The sequence below is a fragment of the Numida meleagris genome, chromosome 6, assembly GCF_002078875.1.
Source record: "Numida meleagris isolate 19003 breed g44 Domestic line chromosome 6, NumMel1.0, whole genome shotgun sequence".
NCBI lineage: Eukaryota > Metazoa > Chordata > Aves > Galliformes > Numididae > Numida > Numida meleagris.
In genome coordinates this window covers 19,335,974-19,351,719 of record NC_034414.1, presented here as the reverse complement: position 1 = coordinate 19,351,719, position 15,746 = coordinate 19,335,974, and the positions used below count along the sequence as shown (strand labels likewise).

The following is a 15,746-nucleotide window of genomic DNA, read 5'->3' as shown; positions in this document are numbered from 1 at the left end:
TGTCTGCTTGTTTGTTCAGGTCCTTTTCCTCTACTGGTTTGCTTAGACTGGGCAGAAGCAACTGGAGTACTTTGTCCTGTTGCTGGTGGGTGTTGAGGGAGACTTTATGGTATAAAGCTGAGAGTGACACTGACATAGAAGGACAGGAGGAGAGGAAGGATAGGAATGAACCTCAGAGAAGGGATGAGGGCTGTATATTATACGTACGCTACAGCAAGGTGAAGTCCTGGTGGTTTCATGGATGCTGGCATGCCAATGGATACAACATGTGATGATGATGTGGTAAATCCTGAGGGCAAATGGATACCTCCTGTAGGAATAGATCAACTCTTTTTCCTCCAAACATCTCCTTGTGAAGGACTTGAGGGGAGCTCTTGCATCCAAAATCAGTTTCATCTTTTAACTCACTTGAGCTAATTCAAAAGTTCATTATGCCTTTGGCAATGTCTCACCAGTTTCCTCAGCTTCGGTGATTACAAAGGTTGACATAAGATCTATCAGGAGTTTTGTGAGACGGAGATGGGTGGATGGGCTAAACCTGACTGGGGCAAATGCTTTAATATTATCATGGGACTGCTTTGCAAAGCAGGGAGAGGCAAGAAAGTAGAAGCTTGCCTTGGGGCAGTCTTAAAGTAGACAATACTTTAGTAGAATCATAACTCCTTACAGCTTTCATGCAGCCATTCCATTATTTTTGTTACTGCCTTGTAAGAAAGCGGGTATCTTCCTAAGCCACCCTATCTTTTCATTCCAATGTTGTTCCCACTTGTGTTTTCTTCAAGTGGGATTTGAAGGTTCCTCAGACAACCTTTTTTCTTCTTTTGCTCCCCAGGGTGTGGACAGGTTTTTCGGGCTCCCAGAGGTCAAATTTTGCTGGAGAGTTACCCACTGAATGCACGATGTGAATGGACTATCCACGTTCAAGCTGGATTTAACATTGAATTGAGGTGGGTCATAATGGCTTTCAGCCAGTGCTGGTTGCAGGTAGATACTGAGGCACTCACCACAGAGTCAGTGAGGGTCAGCATCTGGGAACCCTGGGGTACCATCACTGCACATCTGGCATCTTCAGCTTTCACCTGGCATAGCTTGTGATGGGCAGCCACCGCACAAATCATCAGCACTTTGCCCTCAGTTCCCACTTGGGGCAGCTGGATGTTAAGGAGAGTTTCTCAAATACTGGGCACAATGTATCTCTCTAGATCCCTTCAGCACCTCGACACCACAACAACCAATGCTTTCTCAAGAGTGTTTCAGGGTGACCTAAAACATTCTCTGTAGAAAAGCTGTAGGAACATTTTTTCTCATGTCTTATGCCAGGAGAGACTTGTCCTTGGTACCTGCCTCACATTTAGCCTATGTTTTCCCTCTCTTGATTTTCTTACACATTTTGCTAGTCCTGTCTTCTATCAGCCTCTGCTATTCCTCTTACCATTCATGTTTGTGACTGGCTCTCCTGCAAGCAATTGCTGCTCTAGCCTTTGTAAGCTTTATCCTGTTAACTCTCCCCAGATGACTTAAGCTTACAGTTCTTGATCAGGTATCTTGCCTAATGCAGGGAAGCCCCTTTTAGGGTAATAAATACTGTTTTCACATGCGCATGGCAGGGAGCTCACGCACACAGCAGGAAGCTTGGCAGGAGATCACATTCAAAACCCACTAGCTAATATAATAAAAACAGTAGCTAAAGCCTTCACATCAATATTTCACCAGCTTTGGAGCCCAAGCAAAGGAACTATGCCAGATACACAAACATATTTCTTCCTATATACTTAAAGAGACTTAAATATTTAATAAGAGGAAGAGAAATAAATTGAACAGAAATGAAGAGCTTGTGACATTCCAACACTAATACCCTTTTCTTCAGACTTGCAAATGCAAGCCTGTTGTGCAGTTATGAGCAGTTGTAATTATTGCCTGGTTAGTGCTGGAGAACTATGTTCCGCATAATTCTCCAGACACAGGAAAACTCAGGGAAGCAATGCTATGAGGAAGAGTTGAGCATCATGACAACTTTGCTTTGGTCTCTGTGAGTATGAGCCATACCTACTTTGTAGTTAAAATACATTGTTGGCTAGGTGCATGGTATATACAGCACAGGCTAGGGGAGATGTTAATCCAGTATTTCTGCATTTTTAAACCAGATTCTATCAATTGTGAAGTTCTTCAGCTAAAACATTCTTCAGCAACTACAGCTGTCAGCCCACCTTCACTTTTATGGGGGTAGGTATGAGCGTGGAAATGGATCCCGTTCATGGACATTACTAGTGGATGCACCCATCTCTGGGCAAAGAGAGGACAGCCAATGACATCAGGTGCAAGGTACTAGGAAGGGAGGAAAGGCTACTTTAACAAAGAGCACTAGAACAAACTGTAGTACTTGCCACGACATGCTGTAGTGGAATGCTCTAAAGTAAGATTACAGATATAATAAGTCTTTGGAAAAACAGGTCCTTATTAGACCCCAAGGACCACCTTCATGAGTTCGGAAGATGTAATTGTTGTGCATGATCTGTACATTTTGCTCCTACCCTTACTGTTATCAGAAGATGAAGAAATTTAATTAGTATGAGAGGCACCCTCCAGTGAGGGCCTCTTTCTCCTCATGTCCGTACTGCCTACAGTTAAACCTCAATACTCAGCATCAGCTTGCTGTTGCAAGATGTTACAGTCCAGCTGTAGAAGGCTCTAAGAGGGAAGCCTGAGCTACCAACATCCTGGTGTCAGCAGCTATATTTATCTAAGCTAGCTAGCCTTGAAGAAGCATAAAGCCCTGTGCCCAGCCTGAGCCAAGCTTGATGTCTGGGTATCAAGGGATTCCAGCAGGTGGGATGGCACTTCTAAGAAAAGATTGGGAGCTGTCCTGAAAGTCCATGCTTAATCCTGCCACCCTGTGAGGCGGGAGGCATAGGAGGAAATCTCTAGGCCAAACAGACATAAGGACTTATACTTGCCTTACATAAGGAAACCTTGGAGTGTGTTTGGAATCAGCTGAAGTTTTCAAGGTGGGCCACCTGAAACTGGTCACTTGGTACTTCAGCAGATAGGTACTGTGGAAAAAGGGGTATATTTAGCTGGAAACTTCTCCTTTAGGTCATACCTACACAGAAGAGCAATCCTCTAGAATCTTCTTCCTGGGCCTGCCATCCGTGCCAAACCTTTGTGTCTGCTGCATTTCTGTATAAATGTGCTGATTCTCTCTGTGAGCGCCAGCTGCTTAGAGCTCTGACACACAGAGAGTGTTGTGCTGAATCAGCATCACTGGTAACAAAATAATGCCTTTCTTCCTTCTCTCTGTGTGTTCCTCACAAACTCTGTTTACAGTTGCTCTAACAGCTTGCAAGGGCAAGGGATGGGGACAGAAGGGGATAAAAGTGTTTTGTCTCCACTTACACAGGGCAGGAAGAATGAAACTCTCAGGATCACAGATAAATCTTCTCTTGCCTCAAGCTGTGCCATGCTGTCCTTTGGGGGTTGACTAAGCAGAGCTGTTTTGATAAATGGTGCCCAGATTGCAGTGGTAGTTTGTTTTATCTATTTTTTTTTCCCAGCCTTTCTTTCCCTTGGGCTGTCATGTAGAGGCTCCCTCAGCCCAAGCCACGACAGGGATGTCATACCACAGTAGAAGTAGCCCTCAACTTCCAATCATTTTTGTTAATGCCTCAGCAGAGATGTAGTTTTAAGTCTTCTCCTTTGGCTAGAAGATTTTGTCAGAGGGGTTAGTGAATGTGTTCCCACTGCAAACAGTAATGAAATGAATACAGTACTTTGCACTCTGTTTTGCCTCTGATGACCAGTAGCAAAAAATTAAAATACTTAACTTTATAATAGCCAATAGAATTAGGATATAATCAGTTTCACAGGTAAGGGATATAAAATTCATTACATAGGCTGTAACTGACTTAAACAGTAATATATATTGTGGTCTGTAAAGAGTCCTGTCTATTAGTCCATAGCCAAGGGGCTTTGAATGGCTTTGGCAGTCTTTTTGACCTGCTAGTTCTGAGTCTTAATTTAGGGATCTCACATCATCAGTTTTCTGTTATGTTAAGTAAAATATAAAGCCTTTCATGTTTTACGTTGTGTTTCCATCTTTTTTAAAGCACAGAAAACAACTGAAAACAGTACTCTATATACAGATTTTTCATTCTGTGCCTTCACCTTGTGTAAGGTCTCTTGATATTCTTTGTTCAGGAAAGCACTACTAAACAGAGTTTGCCTCTGTATATGGTGCTATACAGAGAGTTAGTGTTATCATCCTAGTTCTTTCTCTCATTACACGGCAGGCATCCCAAAAATATTCCTGGTATACTTACATACATTCTTAATTTTAATCAGTAATGTAACAGTTCAGAGAACCAGTAAATATCTTTAGGACTGAATCAGAATAACTGTAGCCTGATAAGGATAAATGGCATAATGCTAGAATGTGATAGAAAGCACAGCAATAATAGCAGGGTGGCAAAATCCTAGGCTGCAGCAAGCAAGATCAAGCCCAAATGCAGCAATGAAGGAAAAGAGCTACTTACCTTTAGAAAGCCTCAGTTAGGCAGGGACCCCCAGCAAGATACCCTTACCTCCACTGCCAACCCTTAAATGAGGTCTGGGAAGGGGTCAATCCTGGCTCCGCCTCTTCTGGTCACTCAGGTGCATTGCATACACCTGAGCTCGCCTGGGTGCTCCATCACTGGTTCAGGCCGCGACTTCAAATTTCCACTACAAATGGGTTAATTTGTATTGCTTTATAACTTCCATTAGGGGAGGTCCCTGGGACTTGACCTGCCAGTGAAAGAATGTTTTGAAGATGTTGTGTACAATCTGATGCCTGCGAGGATGTCTCTGGCAAACCTGACAGAACTAGAATTCAGTCTTCCAGCTTATGCATTTTATGCAAAGCTAAGCTGAATAAAACTCTTATGCATATTAAAAGCAGATGTCATTTTTTTTCTTATTTTACATTCCACTAGATGATTTCAAAAATGAGGGGCTCTGCTCCATTGATGTAGTTTCCTACAACTGCTCATCCATTCTCTTTGTGCTCTAAAACCAACTGTATGGTCTGAACAAAGGTGACTGAGTGAAGAGGCCTCTTAGGTCAGTCATGAGTTGACAAAGAAAGGTAATTTCACATAACACAGGGGCTTCCTCATGACCCAAGTCTGCAAAAGAGAAGAGCAGGAAATAGGCTCCAGTCCTCTTTTGCCTCTTCAGACTGTGAGATCTCTGGCAGTAGATGCAAAATTTGGCTCATCTCTTTGGTGTGAAAATGCAGTCTTTCCAAAACACTAGGCCCACACTGGAAAAGGCAACGTGGGAGATTTGACTTAATCCTAAATACTATGGTCTATGGAGTTAGGATTTCTCAAGAAGATTGAGAATATTAGGAGTTTCATTTATAAAATGATCTGCAATTAGTAACATGGCCTTTTCCCAGGCCCAGATCTTCTCATTCTTTTCCTCTGTACCAGGCCTAGGCCAGGCACCCCTAGCCTTTGCTTATTCTTCAGAATCCCTTGGTGTTTCTCACTCTGCTTCTCATTCATATTCTGGTGGCATGCTTTGGCTCTGTGCCCCGCTGAACTCAAACAGCAGCACATAACATTGCTATTAATGAACGAGAGCCTTGTGCAGTTGCTGGATCAAAGCTAGGGAAGACAGACATTGTGGGAAGAAGCTTTAAATGTTTCTCTTCTGCTGTCCCTTATTTCTACCCTTAAAAGAAGGGCAAGTGGCAGACATCAGGGGTTTACTACCATTTTGCTTTCTAATGTTCTGTACTGTTTCAGATTCCCTTTCTCTGTCTCTGTCTCTTTCTCCTTCTGTCATGTCTCTGAGTTTTCATTGTACCCGGAATTGCTGGCTTTCAATGTAAACAGCTTTTGATCCTTGGTCTTTGATAGCATTCCTTTCAGTACTTAGGACTCTATTTAGGGGAAATAGAACAATTTTTAGCAAACAACCAAGAAAAAAAAATATGCCCCCTACTGCATCTGACTGTAGATGGAAGTTTTAACATCGTGATCTGGTTAGGGTCTTGATGTGTATGAACAGACTGTATGACTTCAATTTAAACTTCACTGTTCAGCCACTTAAATATCTTCATGGAGCAACTCTGTGAAGTCATTTCCAAGGATCATGATGCAAAAATTGAGATGAAGTGAGAGAGCCTTTGTGTCATCAGCACCTGTTGATTCACAGATGTGGGGGCAGTAGCATAACCAAACTTCCAAATACATCAGTCAGGGTGCACAGGTGGGAGGAAGAGGCCTGAATGTTTGTCCTTATTCCCCAAGGTTTTCCATGCTGAGCCTGGAGTTTGATTACATGTGCCAGTATGATTACGTGGAGGTCCGTGATGGGGACAATTTGGACAGCCGAGTAATTAAGAAATTCTGTGGAAATGAAAGGCCACCTCCCATCCGAAGCACTGGGTCTTCACTTCATGTCCTTTTCCAGTCTGATGGATCCAAGAACTTTGATGGATTTCATGCTGTCTTTGAAGAAATTACAGGTAAAATAATCCAAAAAGTGGAACATGCCACTCATTCTCATTAATTCAATTTCACTAATCTCTCTCCCTGTTTTGCTTCATTAAAAACTTTCATGCTGTGTTGCCTACAGCAGCTTACACAAAGTCAGCGGAGGGAAGGTTCAAAAGCCATCAGATATCATGTGAATGTGAGGCTCTCCTAACAAGGAGTAAATTCCCTGTGCCTATGTGAAGAGCAAGCACGTTGGTGAGCACAGAAAGGCTGCTGTTTTGTGGGAATTTTCTTTGAGAATCTGAGAATGAAGAGCACAGAAGAAAACAGAGGAAGGGGCATATATATCTTTGCAATTGTGGAATTGCTCAGTGCTGCGTGCAGGAGCAGAGCGACTGTCTCTGTTAGCAGAAACCTGATGCAAAGCCTTATAATTACTTCAGTGAAAAAGCCCTGACATGCCTCTGGTGTTGGCTCATGCATTATACCATTAGGGCTTTTCAAATAAAGCGTGTACAAAGAACAGATTCTTTTCTTCAAGAAAGAGAAAATAGAGGCCTTTCCCATTTTGTGATGAACTTAGTATTATGAATGACAGAAGCGGGGCTCTAGAATTCCAGTGCTTTTGTTAATACTCAGTGCTTGAGTGCCCCGCATTGCTCTCTGTTTTTTTGTTTGTTTGTTTGTTTTTTTCAGGCTGCTAAATAACTTAGAAAGTGTAGCTTGCTTCTCATTTTGCCATTGCATTTAAACCCATATGTATGCTTACTCTGGATTTTCCTTGTTTAGCTGGGAAGGGAATTTTGGTCAAATATATCCCCAGTACTTCTGGCACAGAAGACTGATCAGAGAGCGCTGCTTTGCTGCAGAAAAACCCTGCTGGATCTATGACTCAGCGTAACTTGCCTTCCACACACCCCGATGACCCGCATTTCATGATGTCGTCCAGAGTATATCTGGCTCAGGAAGTTTATTTAGTTCATATAATCCTTTAATAAATATACAAACCTATTGTGGATCAGCTGTTACCAATGATCGGGGTTGTAACTAGCAATCTGAAACATGCATACTGCTGCATGCAGTGCCTATTCCATTCCTTAGCCTGCCCTGTTCTTCAGCTGTTACCTCTAGTATACCCGTTAGTAATGGAGCTGCAGCAGTTAGCTATTGATAGTTTGCCTGGGCTTACAGCAGGAGAGGTGATATAGAACAAATGACTGTGGTGTGGGCTATGTTGCATAAGGGCTGCCTACACTCAGGAAACTAACATTTTCCATATGGCACAAGCTGAATTGATTCTGTTTTTTCTGCCCAGCAGGGAACACTTGGTATTCGAATACTGTTGAGCACTTTATTTCCGCCCCATTTTTAGTGGTAATTATTCTGAGGCTGGGTGGTTGCAAGTGTGGTAATCCACAGAGAGCATGTTGCAAAGGGCTTCTTAGAGTTTGTGAGGAGGTCTCATTGTACGCTTTATTATGAGGCTGTTCTGGCCTAATGTGTAACTGCAGTGAAAGGCTTTGAAAATACTCCCAGCATCTCTTTGTGCGAAGCATTAACCTGGCCAGCAGGACAGCTCTGGGGAAGAATACGGCGTGCATGGGGCAGTGTAGAATTGAGAGCAAGGGCAGCACAAGATCGAAAGCTCTGGCAGTGCATTATAAACTGAAGCATTTCCCCTGAGATTTCCCTCTGTGCACAGCCTTGTGGAATGCTGAGGTCTCAGGAAAACGCTGCACAGGGTTTGCTAGAGCAATAGCCTGTGGTGCAGGTGAGAGCTGCAGCAACACTTGTGCTTTAAGGATGTGGGGATGACCAGGTGTTGCCAGCACCTTGGTGGTGTAATGGAGAGGAGTGGAAAGGTGCCTTGTGCTTCCCTGTTTCCCTTCTACTGAGCTTTGTGCTGACTTATAAGTCATAGCCTGCTGAAGCAGTGACACTGACTGCACAGAGGTCACTGGCTCAACAGCCAGAAAGGTTTTGATTAATACAAAATAAGCTCCAAACCTTGTATTCCCCTTTGGAAAGGTTGCTCGATGCATAGTTATTAAAGGAAGAAACCATACAGCTTGCTGTGCTGCCTGATCTGGAAGCAGGTGTTAGGTCCCTGAGCTCTGTCACTCATCCCATGCCAACTGTCAAATGGAAGCCAGTAACTGGCATGAGTGACACGAAGACACTCAGCAAACTTCATATGAGAAGGGTGGAGGACCAGATGGGGAGGCATCAGAATCTCCTAGGGATTAGACATATGTTGGATCTATTTAGATGAAAGCCTGTTGTTGAATTTCAATAGCACTCTACTTTCTGTACCCATAATGTAGTGATCTTTGACACAACATAGGGGCCTTAATGTTTTGTAGTACTGTCCCATGGTGTTTGAAGCCAGGCAATCAAGACTCCTTTAAAAAGAAAAATATCTATTGCTCTTGAGTATCAGGCATTTTCTAGGGCAGTATCTGGTGCTTATATTCATTCAGAGAGTCATGAAAAAAAGCTAGGGTGAGGACAAAGCTGAAAGTCCTCTGGCTTCAAACCATTGACTACAGCTATCTGTTTATACAAGCTCTTTTCCTTCTCCTTCCCTTTCTCAGTGATTTTTTATGTTAGTTGGACACAGCACAATTGCCACATACACATATTCCTCTTCAGGAACAAATTACTGTCCTTAGTTAGACCACAGTCTTCAAAGAGATCTGGGAGATATTCAATGGCCAGATAGGCACAAGTTGCAGTTACATCACTATATGAAACTCTGGAGACATCCAAATGTGGCATCTATATATCTCTTGTCTCTTGCCATCTGGATATAACTCAAAGATCATGCTTCAACCGAAGTATTTTCAAGGAAAACTGCCGATTCTGGTATCTGTCATTCCGGACTGCAGCAGAGAGAATGCTTTAAATGTCATAGTACAGAACTACTATGGATCCTGGAACTCACCCTTTAACTCTGAGATGAATGGCAGGAGAAATGTAGGTTGATATTTTACTTCTTTAATTTAGGCTAAGCCTAAACACTGTTGGGCCTTGATGTAAATTATTTTTCTTCCACAAACTTTTCTCACATTTGGACAGTTGTCAGAGAAAAATGATAAGAATAAATGATGAATGCTGGGGAAAGAACTTCCCATCCCTTGTAGATCTCCTCTTCAGTGAGTGTAAAAGAGCAAAAGGCTTTTTAACAAGCATTAGGCCATTTACTGTGTCTTCCTTACTTTTTACCAGAACGTGCAATTTACTCCCAGACATAACCATAATGAGGAAAGATAGAACCCCATCCTATTGAGACGTCATGAATGTTCTTGTTTCTCTCTTATAGCTTGTTCTTCATCTCCATGTCTTCATGATGGAACATGCATTCTAGACAAAAGTGGTACCTACAAATGTGCCTGTCTCGCTGGCTATACTGGGAGTCGCTGTGAAAACTGTGAGTACAAACATTGTGTGTATGATCAGCCTCCAGAGTTGTCACTAATGCGGGCCTTTGACTGTTAGGAAGTGTCACTGATACAGACATAGGTTGAGACAAACTTAGTTCCAGAGAATGCACTTGTAGCATTTCTAAAGATACGCTGTGTACAATTTGTGAAGATTTCCACTGAATATCGTTGGAGCTTGATATCTATGTGCAAAGGATAAAACAGAATTGGAGCTGGTGAACAGCACAGAAGAAATCTTGTAATGGACTAACCTTTTCCAAAGAGAGAGATACCTGTCTGCTATGTCCCACTGTGTGGAACAGCTGTTCTCTTCTAATAGCACGTACCTCAGCTGAGCCCTGCATTTGGGGCTTTAGCCAGAGTCATTTCTAGGATGTCTGTTTTCCTTAATAGCCATCTGAAAGGTAGAACACTGGCACCACGAATGACAGAGCCTTGGGGTCAGAATGAACAAAAAAGTTGATTCTGTCTGTCTGTAGTGGTGGTCCTCAGTGTATGTATAAGTCATGCACGTGATTTTGTTCTGCCAATTGAATGCTGTTGGATTCAAATCTGATCAAACTCACTGTCTGTTTAGTGTTTTTATTTCTTCATGCTTGGGCAAATGACTTCATCTAACTGGGCTTTAAAGAGCAAGAAGGAGTAAGAACTGTGCAATATATGCTACAATAAAGGCTTTATCATATCTACAGACTGAAAGGAGCAGTATGCAAAATTTAAAGCCACTGAGCTAGAGCTCCAGCTGACTCTGGAGGATTCCAGTGATAACAGTGAAATATAACTGGGGCTGCATTTGTCCCAAGACAGAGTGTATGACTTACTGTGCCACTATTGGGGCAGTGTTCTGGCTGTAAAGCACACAATGCCTTGCCTGCTTTAAGAGTTTAAAATTCTAGTTCAGAATAGCCAATGTGCACCAAACCTTACCACTTCAAAACCTTTTCCACACTTGTACCAGCCTCAGTAATAGATTTCTGTCCTGAAATTGCTTTTACTTCATCAGGGAAGTTAAATCATAGTGACATGGTACTGCCATATATTATTAAATGGATTATTTTGAGATACAAGATCTTTAGATTTGTATGGTTCCAGAACCAGCTCATAAGACTTGACTTTTTCTCCCAGCAGACCAGAAGAGGAGTAGTTTTACATCCTATATAAAGCCGAAAAAGTTTTGGTTCAGAACATCGTGCCACATTCTACCAGATTGCACAGATTTCTGATATGTTTTTTGGTAAAAAGTGGGCTGCTGAAAATTGAGAATTCATGATTTAAGGGCTAATGTGGCAGGCTCTTCTGCTAACAACCCTTTTGCTGCCAGTAGCAGGTCATTTACGGACTGGAAACTTGAAGTTCCTTGCAGTTGCTCAGTGAGATTATATTCCTGTTTGCAGGAGAGAAATGCAAAAAAAAAAAAAAAAAAAAAAAAAAAGAAAGAAAGAAAGAAAGAATGAAAGAAACATTCCCGTCTGATTCAGAACCAACCTAAATTTCAAAGTAATTAAATTTCCAGCAAACCTCAACCCTAGTTTTGGCAGGCTTTACACTACAGTCAAGGAATGTAAGAAAGCTCACATTCTTCTACTTCTGTATTTCCAGCATAGAAGTTTCAGCCATGTAACACAAGCAGCAAACAACAAAGGAAGTAGAGAATAAACAATAGGATGAGGCTTCTGTCTTAGTGTAAACAATAAAGGCTGTATGTAGTAACAGAACATAGGGAGGAGATACTTAAAAGTATATGTAGTAAGATCTTTATCTTGAGAGGAATCCTTTAGCTTGAATTTTGAAATAACGGAGCAGCTGGATAAAATACTGTTACTGCCTAATGTTTGTGGCTGTACGCTGGACTTTCACTTAAGCTGGGAAATATTTAATTCCTATATTTTTGTCTACCATATCATACATAAAGGTTGACTTTTTTTCTTATGTATGAATAACAAATCTCACACTGGGAAAACATTATGGGAAATCTGTTCTTTCTGGCTTCAAATAAGTTTTTTTTTTTTAATATTTCCTTCAGTTTTGCCAAAACGTATCGTAAGTATTTTCCAGTGTATAGAGGAAAAAGAAGCAGAAAACTAAAGTTTGGTTTGTTTTCTAAGAGCAAAAAGAACTGGAAAATGCATCTGTAGCTATAATTATTTTAAAATTAGTCACATAGTTTCCTGAACAGTACTGCAGTTTAAATGTTAAAGGGAGATCACTTCATGCTCAGGATCTTCTGTCTGTTAGGTTTGCAGCAACAGTGCTGTCTTTCTTGTGACTTGTGAGGTCAAACCAAGGTAATAATTTTATTTCTGTAGAATAAACACTCGTAAAATGGTCGCTTTTGGAATGCTGAATATGATCTTGGACACTGTGAGCCTGATTCTTTCAGGCTGGTTTTCTTGGAGTAAGGTAAAATCCCATTAGAGTCAATGGATTTATGTTGATGAAAAATGGAAAAGAGAGAAGAAAATTAGAGACCCTTAATGTTAAGTGGATGTAGAAGATTTGAGGTGGAGCAACAGAAGGTAGCCAGAGGAGATGAGAGTTTTAGTTAGAGAAATCCAAGGGGTTCACTTTGGAGGAGGGGAAAGTGAGGGATTATCTCATTGAGCAAAGAGTTGAGGCCAGGTAAAACAAATTTAGCAATAGGCATTTCATGACAGAACCAGAGAACTTCTAAGTCCCTTATCATCACAATGCGAGTCTATCTTTTTATCTGTTTCTGAGTGTAGTTTCAAGGGTGTGGGAGTCACTGTGGGAATTATGGAAATCACTATAACAAGACAAACCTCAAGGAACCTATTTTTTCCTCTGTTAAAGTAAATTCCATCTCTTTAATAGGATCATCAACATTGGCCGAGCTGCTTTCCTGGGGTAATATGCAGCCCTAATTGTTCTGTCAGTTGCAATTTGCAATATTAATAAAATGATTAAAGGCACAGATTGCTGATTACTAGTGCTCTCTTCTCTCTTTTACTGCGGCAGACAGTAGAAGACTATTTGTTTCCAGTCTGATGGAATACAATGATCTAAAGGCTTGAACACCATGAGTTGGAATGCAGGCACATTTCTTTCTAGCAGCCATTAATATTTCAATCAGTCATGCTTAAGGTCAAGAAATGCTTAATTTAAATGTCTGATTACATTCCAGAGATTGTTTTTAAGAAAGGATCTGTAAGAAATTGTAAAACAGATGCTAACCAATTCAGTGAGATCTTTCCTTTCTTCTTCTCTCCTAAAACACAGTACTAAGAAAAAGCTTAGCAACAAGCAACAAATACCTTTTTACACATAGGAATGGTTTGTTAGCTTGATACAGTAAGTAGACTTCTTGGACTTCTTCCTGATGTTAAACTGAATTTGCAGCATACCTGCACACTCCTCCTAGTGACCCCTGAACCATGCTGACACAACTGAGATCTAGTTCAGGCTTCTCTGTCTGACCTCTGTGGATTTTAATGCAAATAACTCTGCAGTCAGAGATGTGGTAAGCATCAAAAATTCTCTCAGTCTGCAAAACTCTAAAACAGAGCAGCAGCTTCCTCAAAAGATATAATAGGGAAAAACTAACGACTATCAGACTATCAGTGAGTGACACTGTATGGTCATCTCAACAACTGCTTGGTCATCTCAAACTTAGAAAGGCCTTTTCTAAAGTCTCAGTGTTGAGTTTGCCGGCTGAGGATGCAGCTATGGTGAGATGGTAGCCTGGTACCCCATGGCAAATATTTTCCCCCTCTGCTTGTTCTCCTCCTAGGACAGGGCATTCTGGCTCAAGAGTCCTCCCAGGGCCCACTGTCCCCAAAGCAAGGGACCTTGACCTCATCCTGCCCTGAAATTTCCTGTTACCTTTATTTCAAACAAAGCCAGGCAAACTAGAGTTCCTACGCAAATAAGGGATCTCATGTTGAATAGGGAATTCAGGACTCAGAACCGATTTCCATTTTCATTCTGTTTCTTGCTCCTGTTTGCCAAGAAGAAAAGCTTTGTTCTGCATCCTAATGACGGGTCTAATCCAGCTGGCTAAGCTGTATGAACTAACTCCATGCTGTAGCCTTTGATGTTTCTAGCGCTGGCCTTACCATGTTCCAATCAGCCTCTCAATATAGCTTTCAGACCCTTCCCTGCTGCTGAAATAATCCCCTTCCATCCTTCTCTGCCCTATTAAACTCTGACTTGAGATGGTTCTTAGGGATACCCTTGCCCTTAACTGACCGACTGATGTTTTAAACAGGGAGAAAGTATTAACACTGCACCATTCCCTGCCTTCTTCTTCTGCTGCAGGAGAAATGAGCCCAGCTGTCAGTACTTGGCGTAGCCTAGACAGAGTTTTAATCCCAGTAGATTCTAGGATGAGGCAGCACAGGGGAAAGTTTCTAGTATTCTTACCTAACCATGGACATGCAATGTAGAGCTTTCTAAGGGTGTGCCTTTTTTTTTCTTCTGTCAGAAAGATCCTCAGTAGTAGGTTAAGGAGTGCCATAATCACTGGTATATATTCTGCCATTTGCAGCCTGCATGTGGTAAGCCAAGCATACGCTGCATAATTATAGTAGACAACTTCAGGTGAAAGAAAATCCCCCTGAGCACTTTCTTGTCTCTCCGGGCTTGAAATCAGTCCTATTCAAGTTAGGGAAAATGTTCTGAAAAGAAAATTAAATCTGATTCTTAGTTTTCCTTTTCCAAGCACTGCCATCATTTTGTTTATTTGTTGTTTTTTATTTCTTTTCAGTGGAAAGTAGCTATTACAGCTTTTTTAAAGGGACAGAATTCTTCCCCACTGTTGTCACGTTGGTTTTTTTTTGGTGGCTATGCCAAGAAAGTGAGAGCAATGCCACTGTTTCTCCATCACATTGCTCCTGTGCTCCCTGCAGGCATGCCTGTTTAGAATGGGAAATAAGAAACCATCTCCTGCTGCCAAAACACATATGTACATGGAGCTGCTGAGGAGTAAAGGCTACTGGCCTTTTTCCATGATCACTGTACAATGGTTCAGCTTCCTTGAGACCCATACATCAGAAAAAACCTTTAACTGGAAAGCATCGGTTCCCAGGTTTTTCAAACTTGTTAACAGGCAAAGGCTTAAATAAGCACAACACTTTAGCCTGTCATATTGCAAAGCTGGAGTGTGAACGCAGGCAAGATACTCTCATTGTTTTCTTGTCTTCCAGAACCTTCCTGGGACTTCATCTGAGAAGCAAGGTAGCATCACTGCTTGATGCTACAGTTGCCTTGAGCGCTGTTACTCAGTAGAACTGCTCTTTATGAGCGAGACTGTTCAGAAGGGGCAGTTTGTTCAGACAGGGTAAGATACTCCTGCAGAGAAGACATGGCTAGTGCAGTCATACAGGAAGCTGGCCCACATTTCTCTGCACAACTGGGTAAAACAATAGTACTGTGGTCCTCTGAGATGTTTTAAAAAGTCACTGTCAGAGTTCAGTTCTGGTGGGATTCTGTTATTCTCCTGAGCTGATCAGAATGTTGTGACATTTTGTGGGTTGTTATCATTGCTGCCCCTTGATACAGTGTGTTTCCTTCCAGGAGATTTGTATGTTTAAGGTATGTGATCTGTATTGTTTGGTGCCTAAGGCATGAATTCAAAGGGCCTAGCTTGAGATGGGGATAGAGAGTTCTGCTCTCACTTTTAAGTTCAGTATATTTCCTGGAGCTTTCTCCCTTGGTTAGAAGGATGTCAGAAATGTTTACTTAGCAACTGCCAAAACAACAAACATTACGCCTGGTACCTACCATCCATTTTGGGCTACCTTTCTTCACTGAGCTGCAAGCTAAAGCTCTTCAGGTCCTGTTAAACAAACGGCCAAGATGCTCC

At 41.8% G+C, this 15,746-nt stretch overlaps 1 protein-coding gene across 3 annotated transcripts in view; it reads left to right on the top strand.

The window, feature by feature from the left end:
* PAMR1 (peptidase domain containing associated with muscle regeneration 1) overlaps positions 1–15,746 on the top strand; it is a 55,815-nt gene that overhangs the window by 17,681 nt on the left and 22,388 nt on the right. For all 3 annotated transcript variants that reach the window (XM_021402236.1, XM_021402235.1, XM_021402234.1), the window contains exons 4-6: positions 833–947; positions 6,294–6,511; positions 9,805–9,912. In XM_021402236.1, coding sequence (XP_021257911.1) covers positions 833–947; positions 6,294–6,511; positions 9,805–9,912 — 441 coding nt within the window. The remainder of the gene's footprint in view (positions 1–832; positions 948–6,293; positions 6,512–9,804; positions 9,913–15,746) is intronic.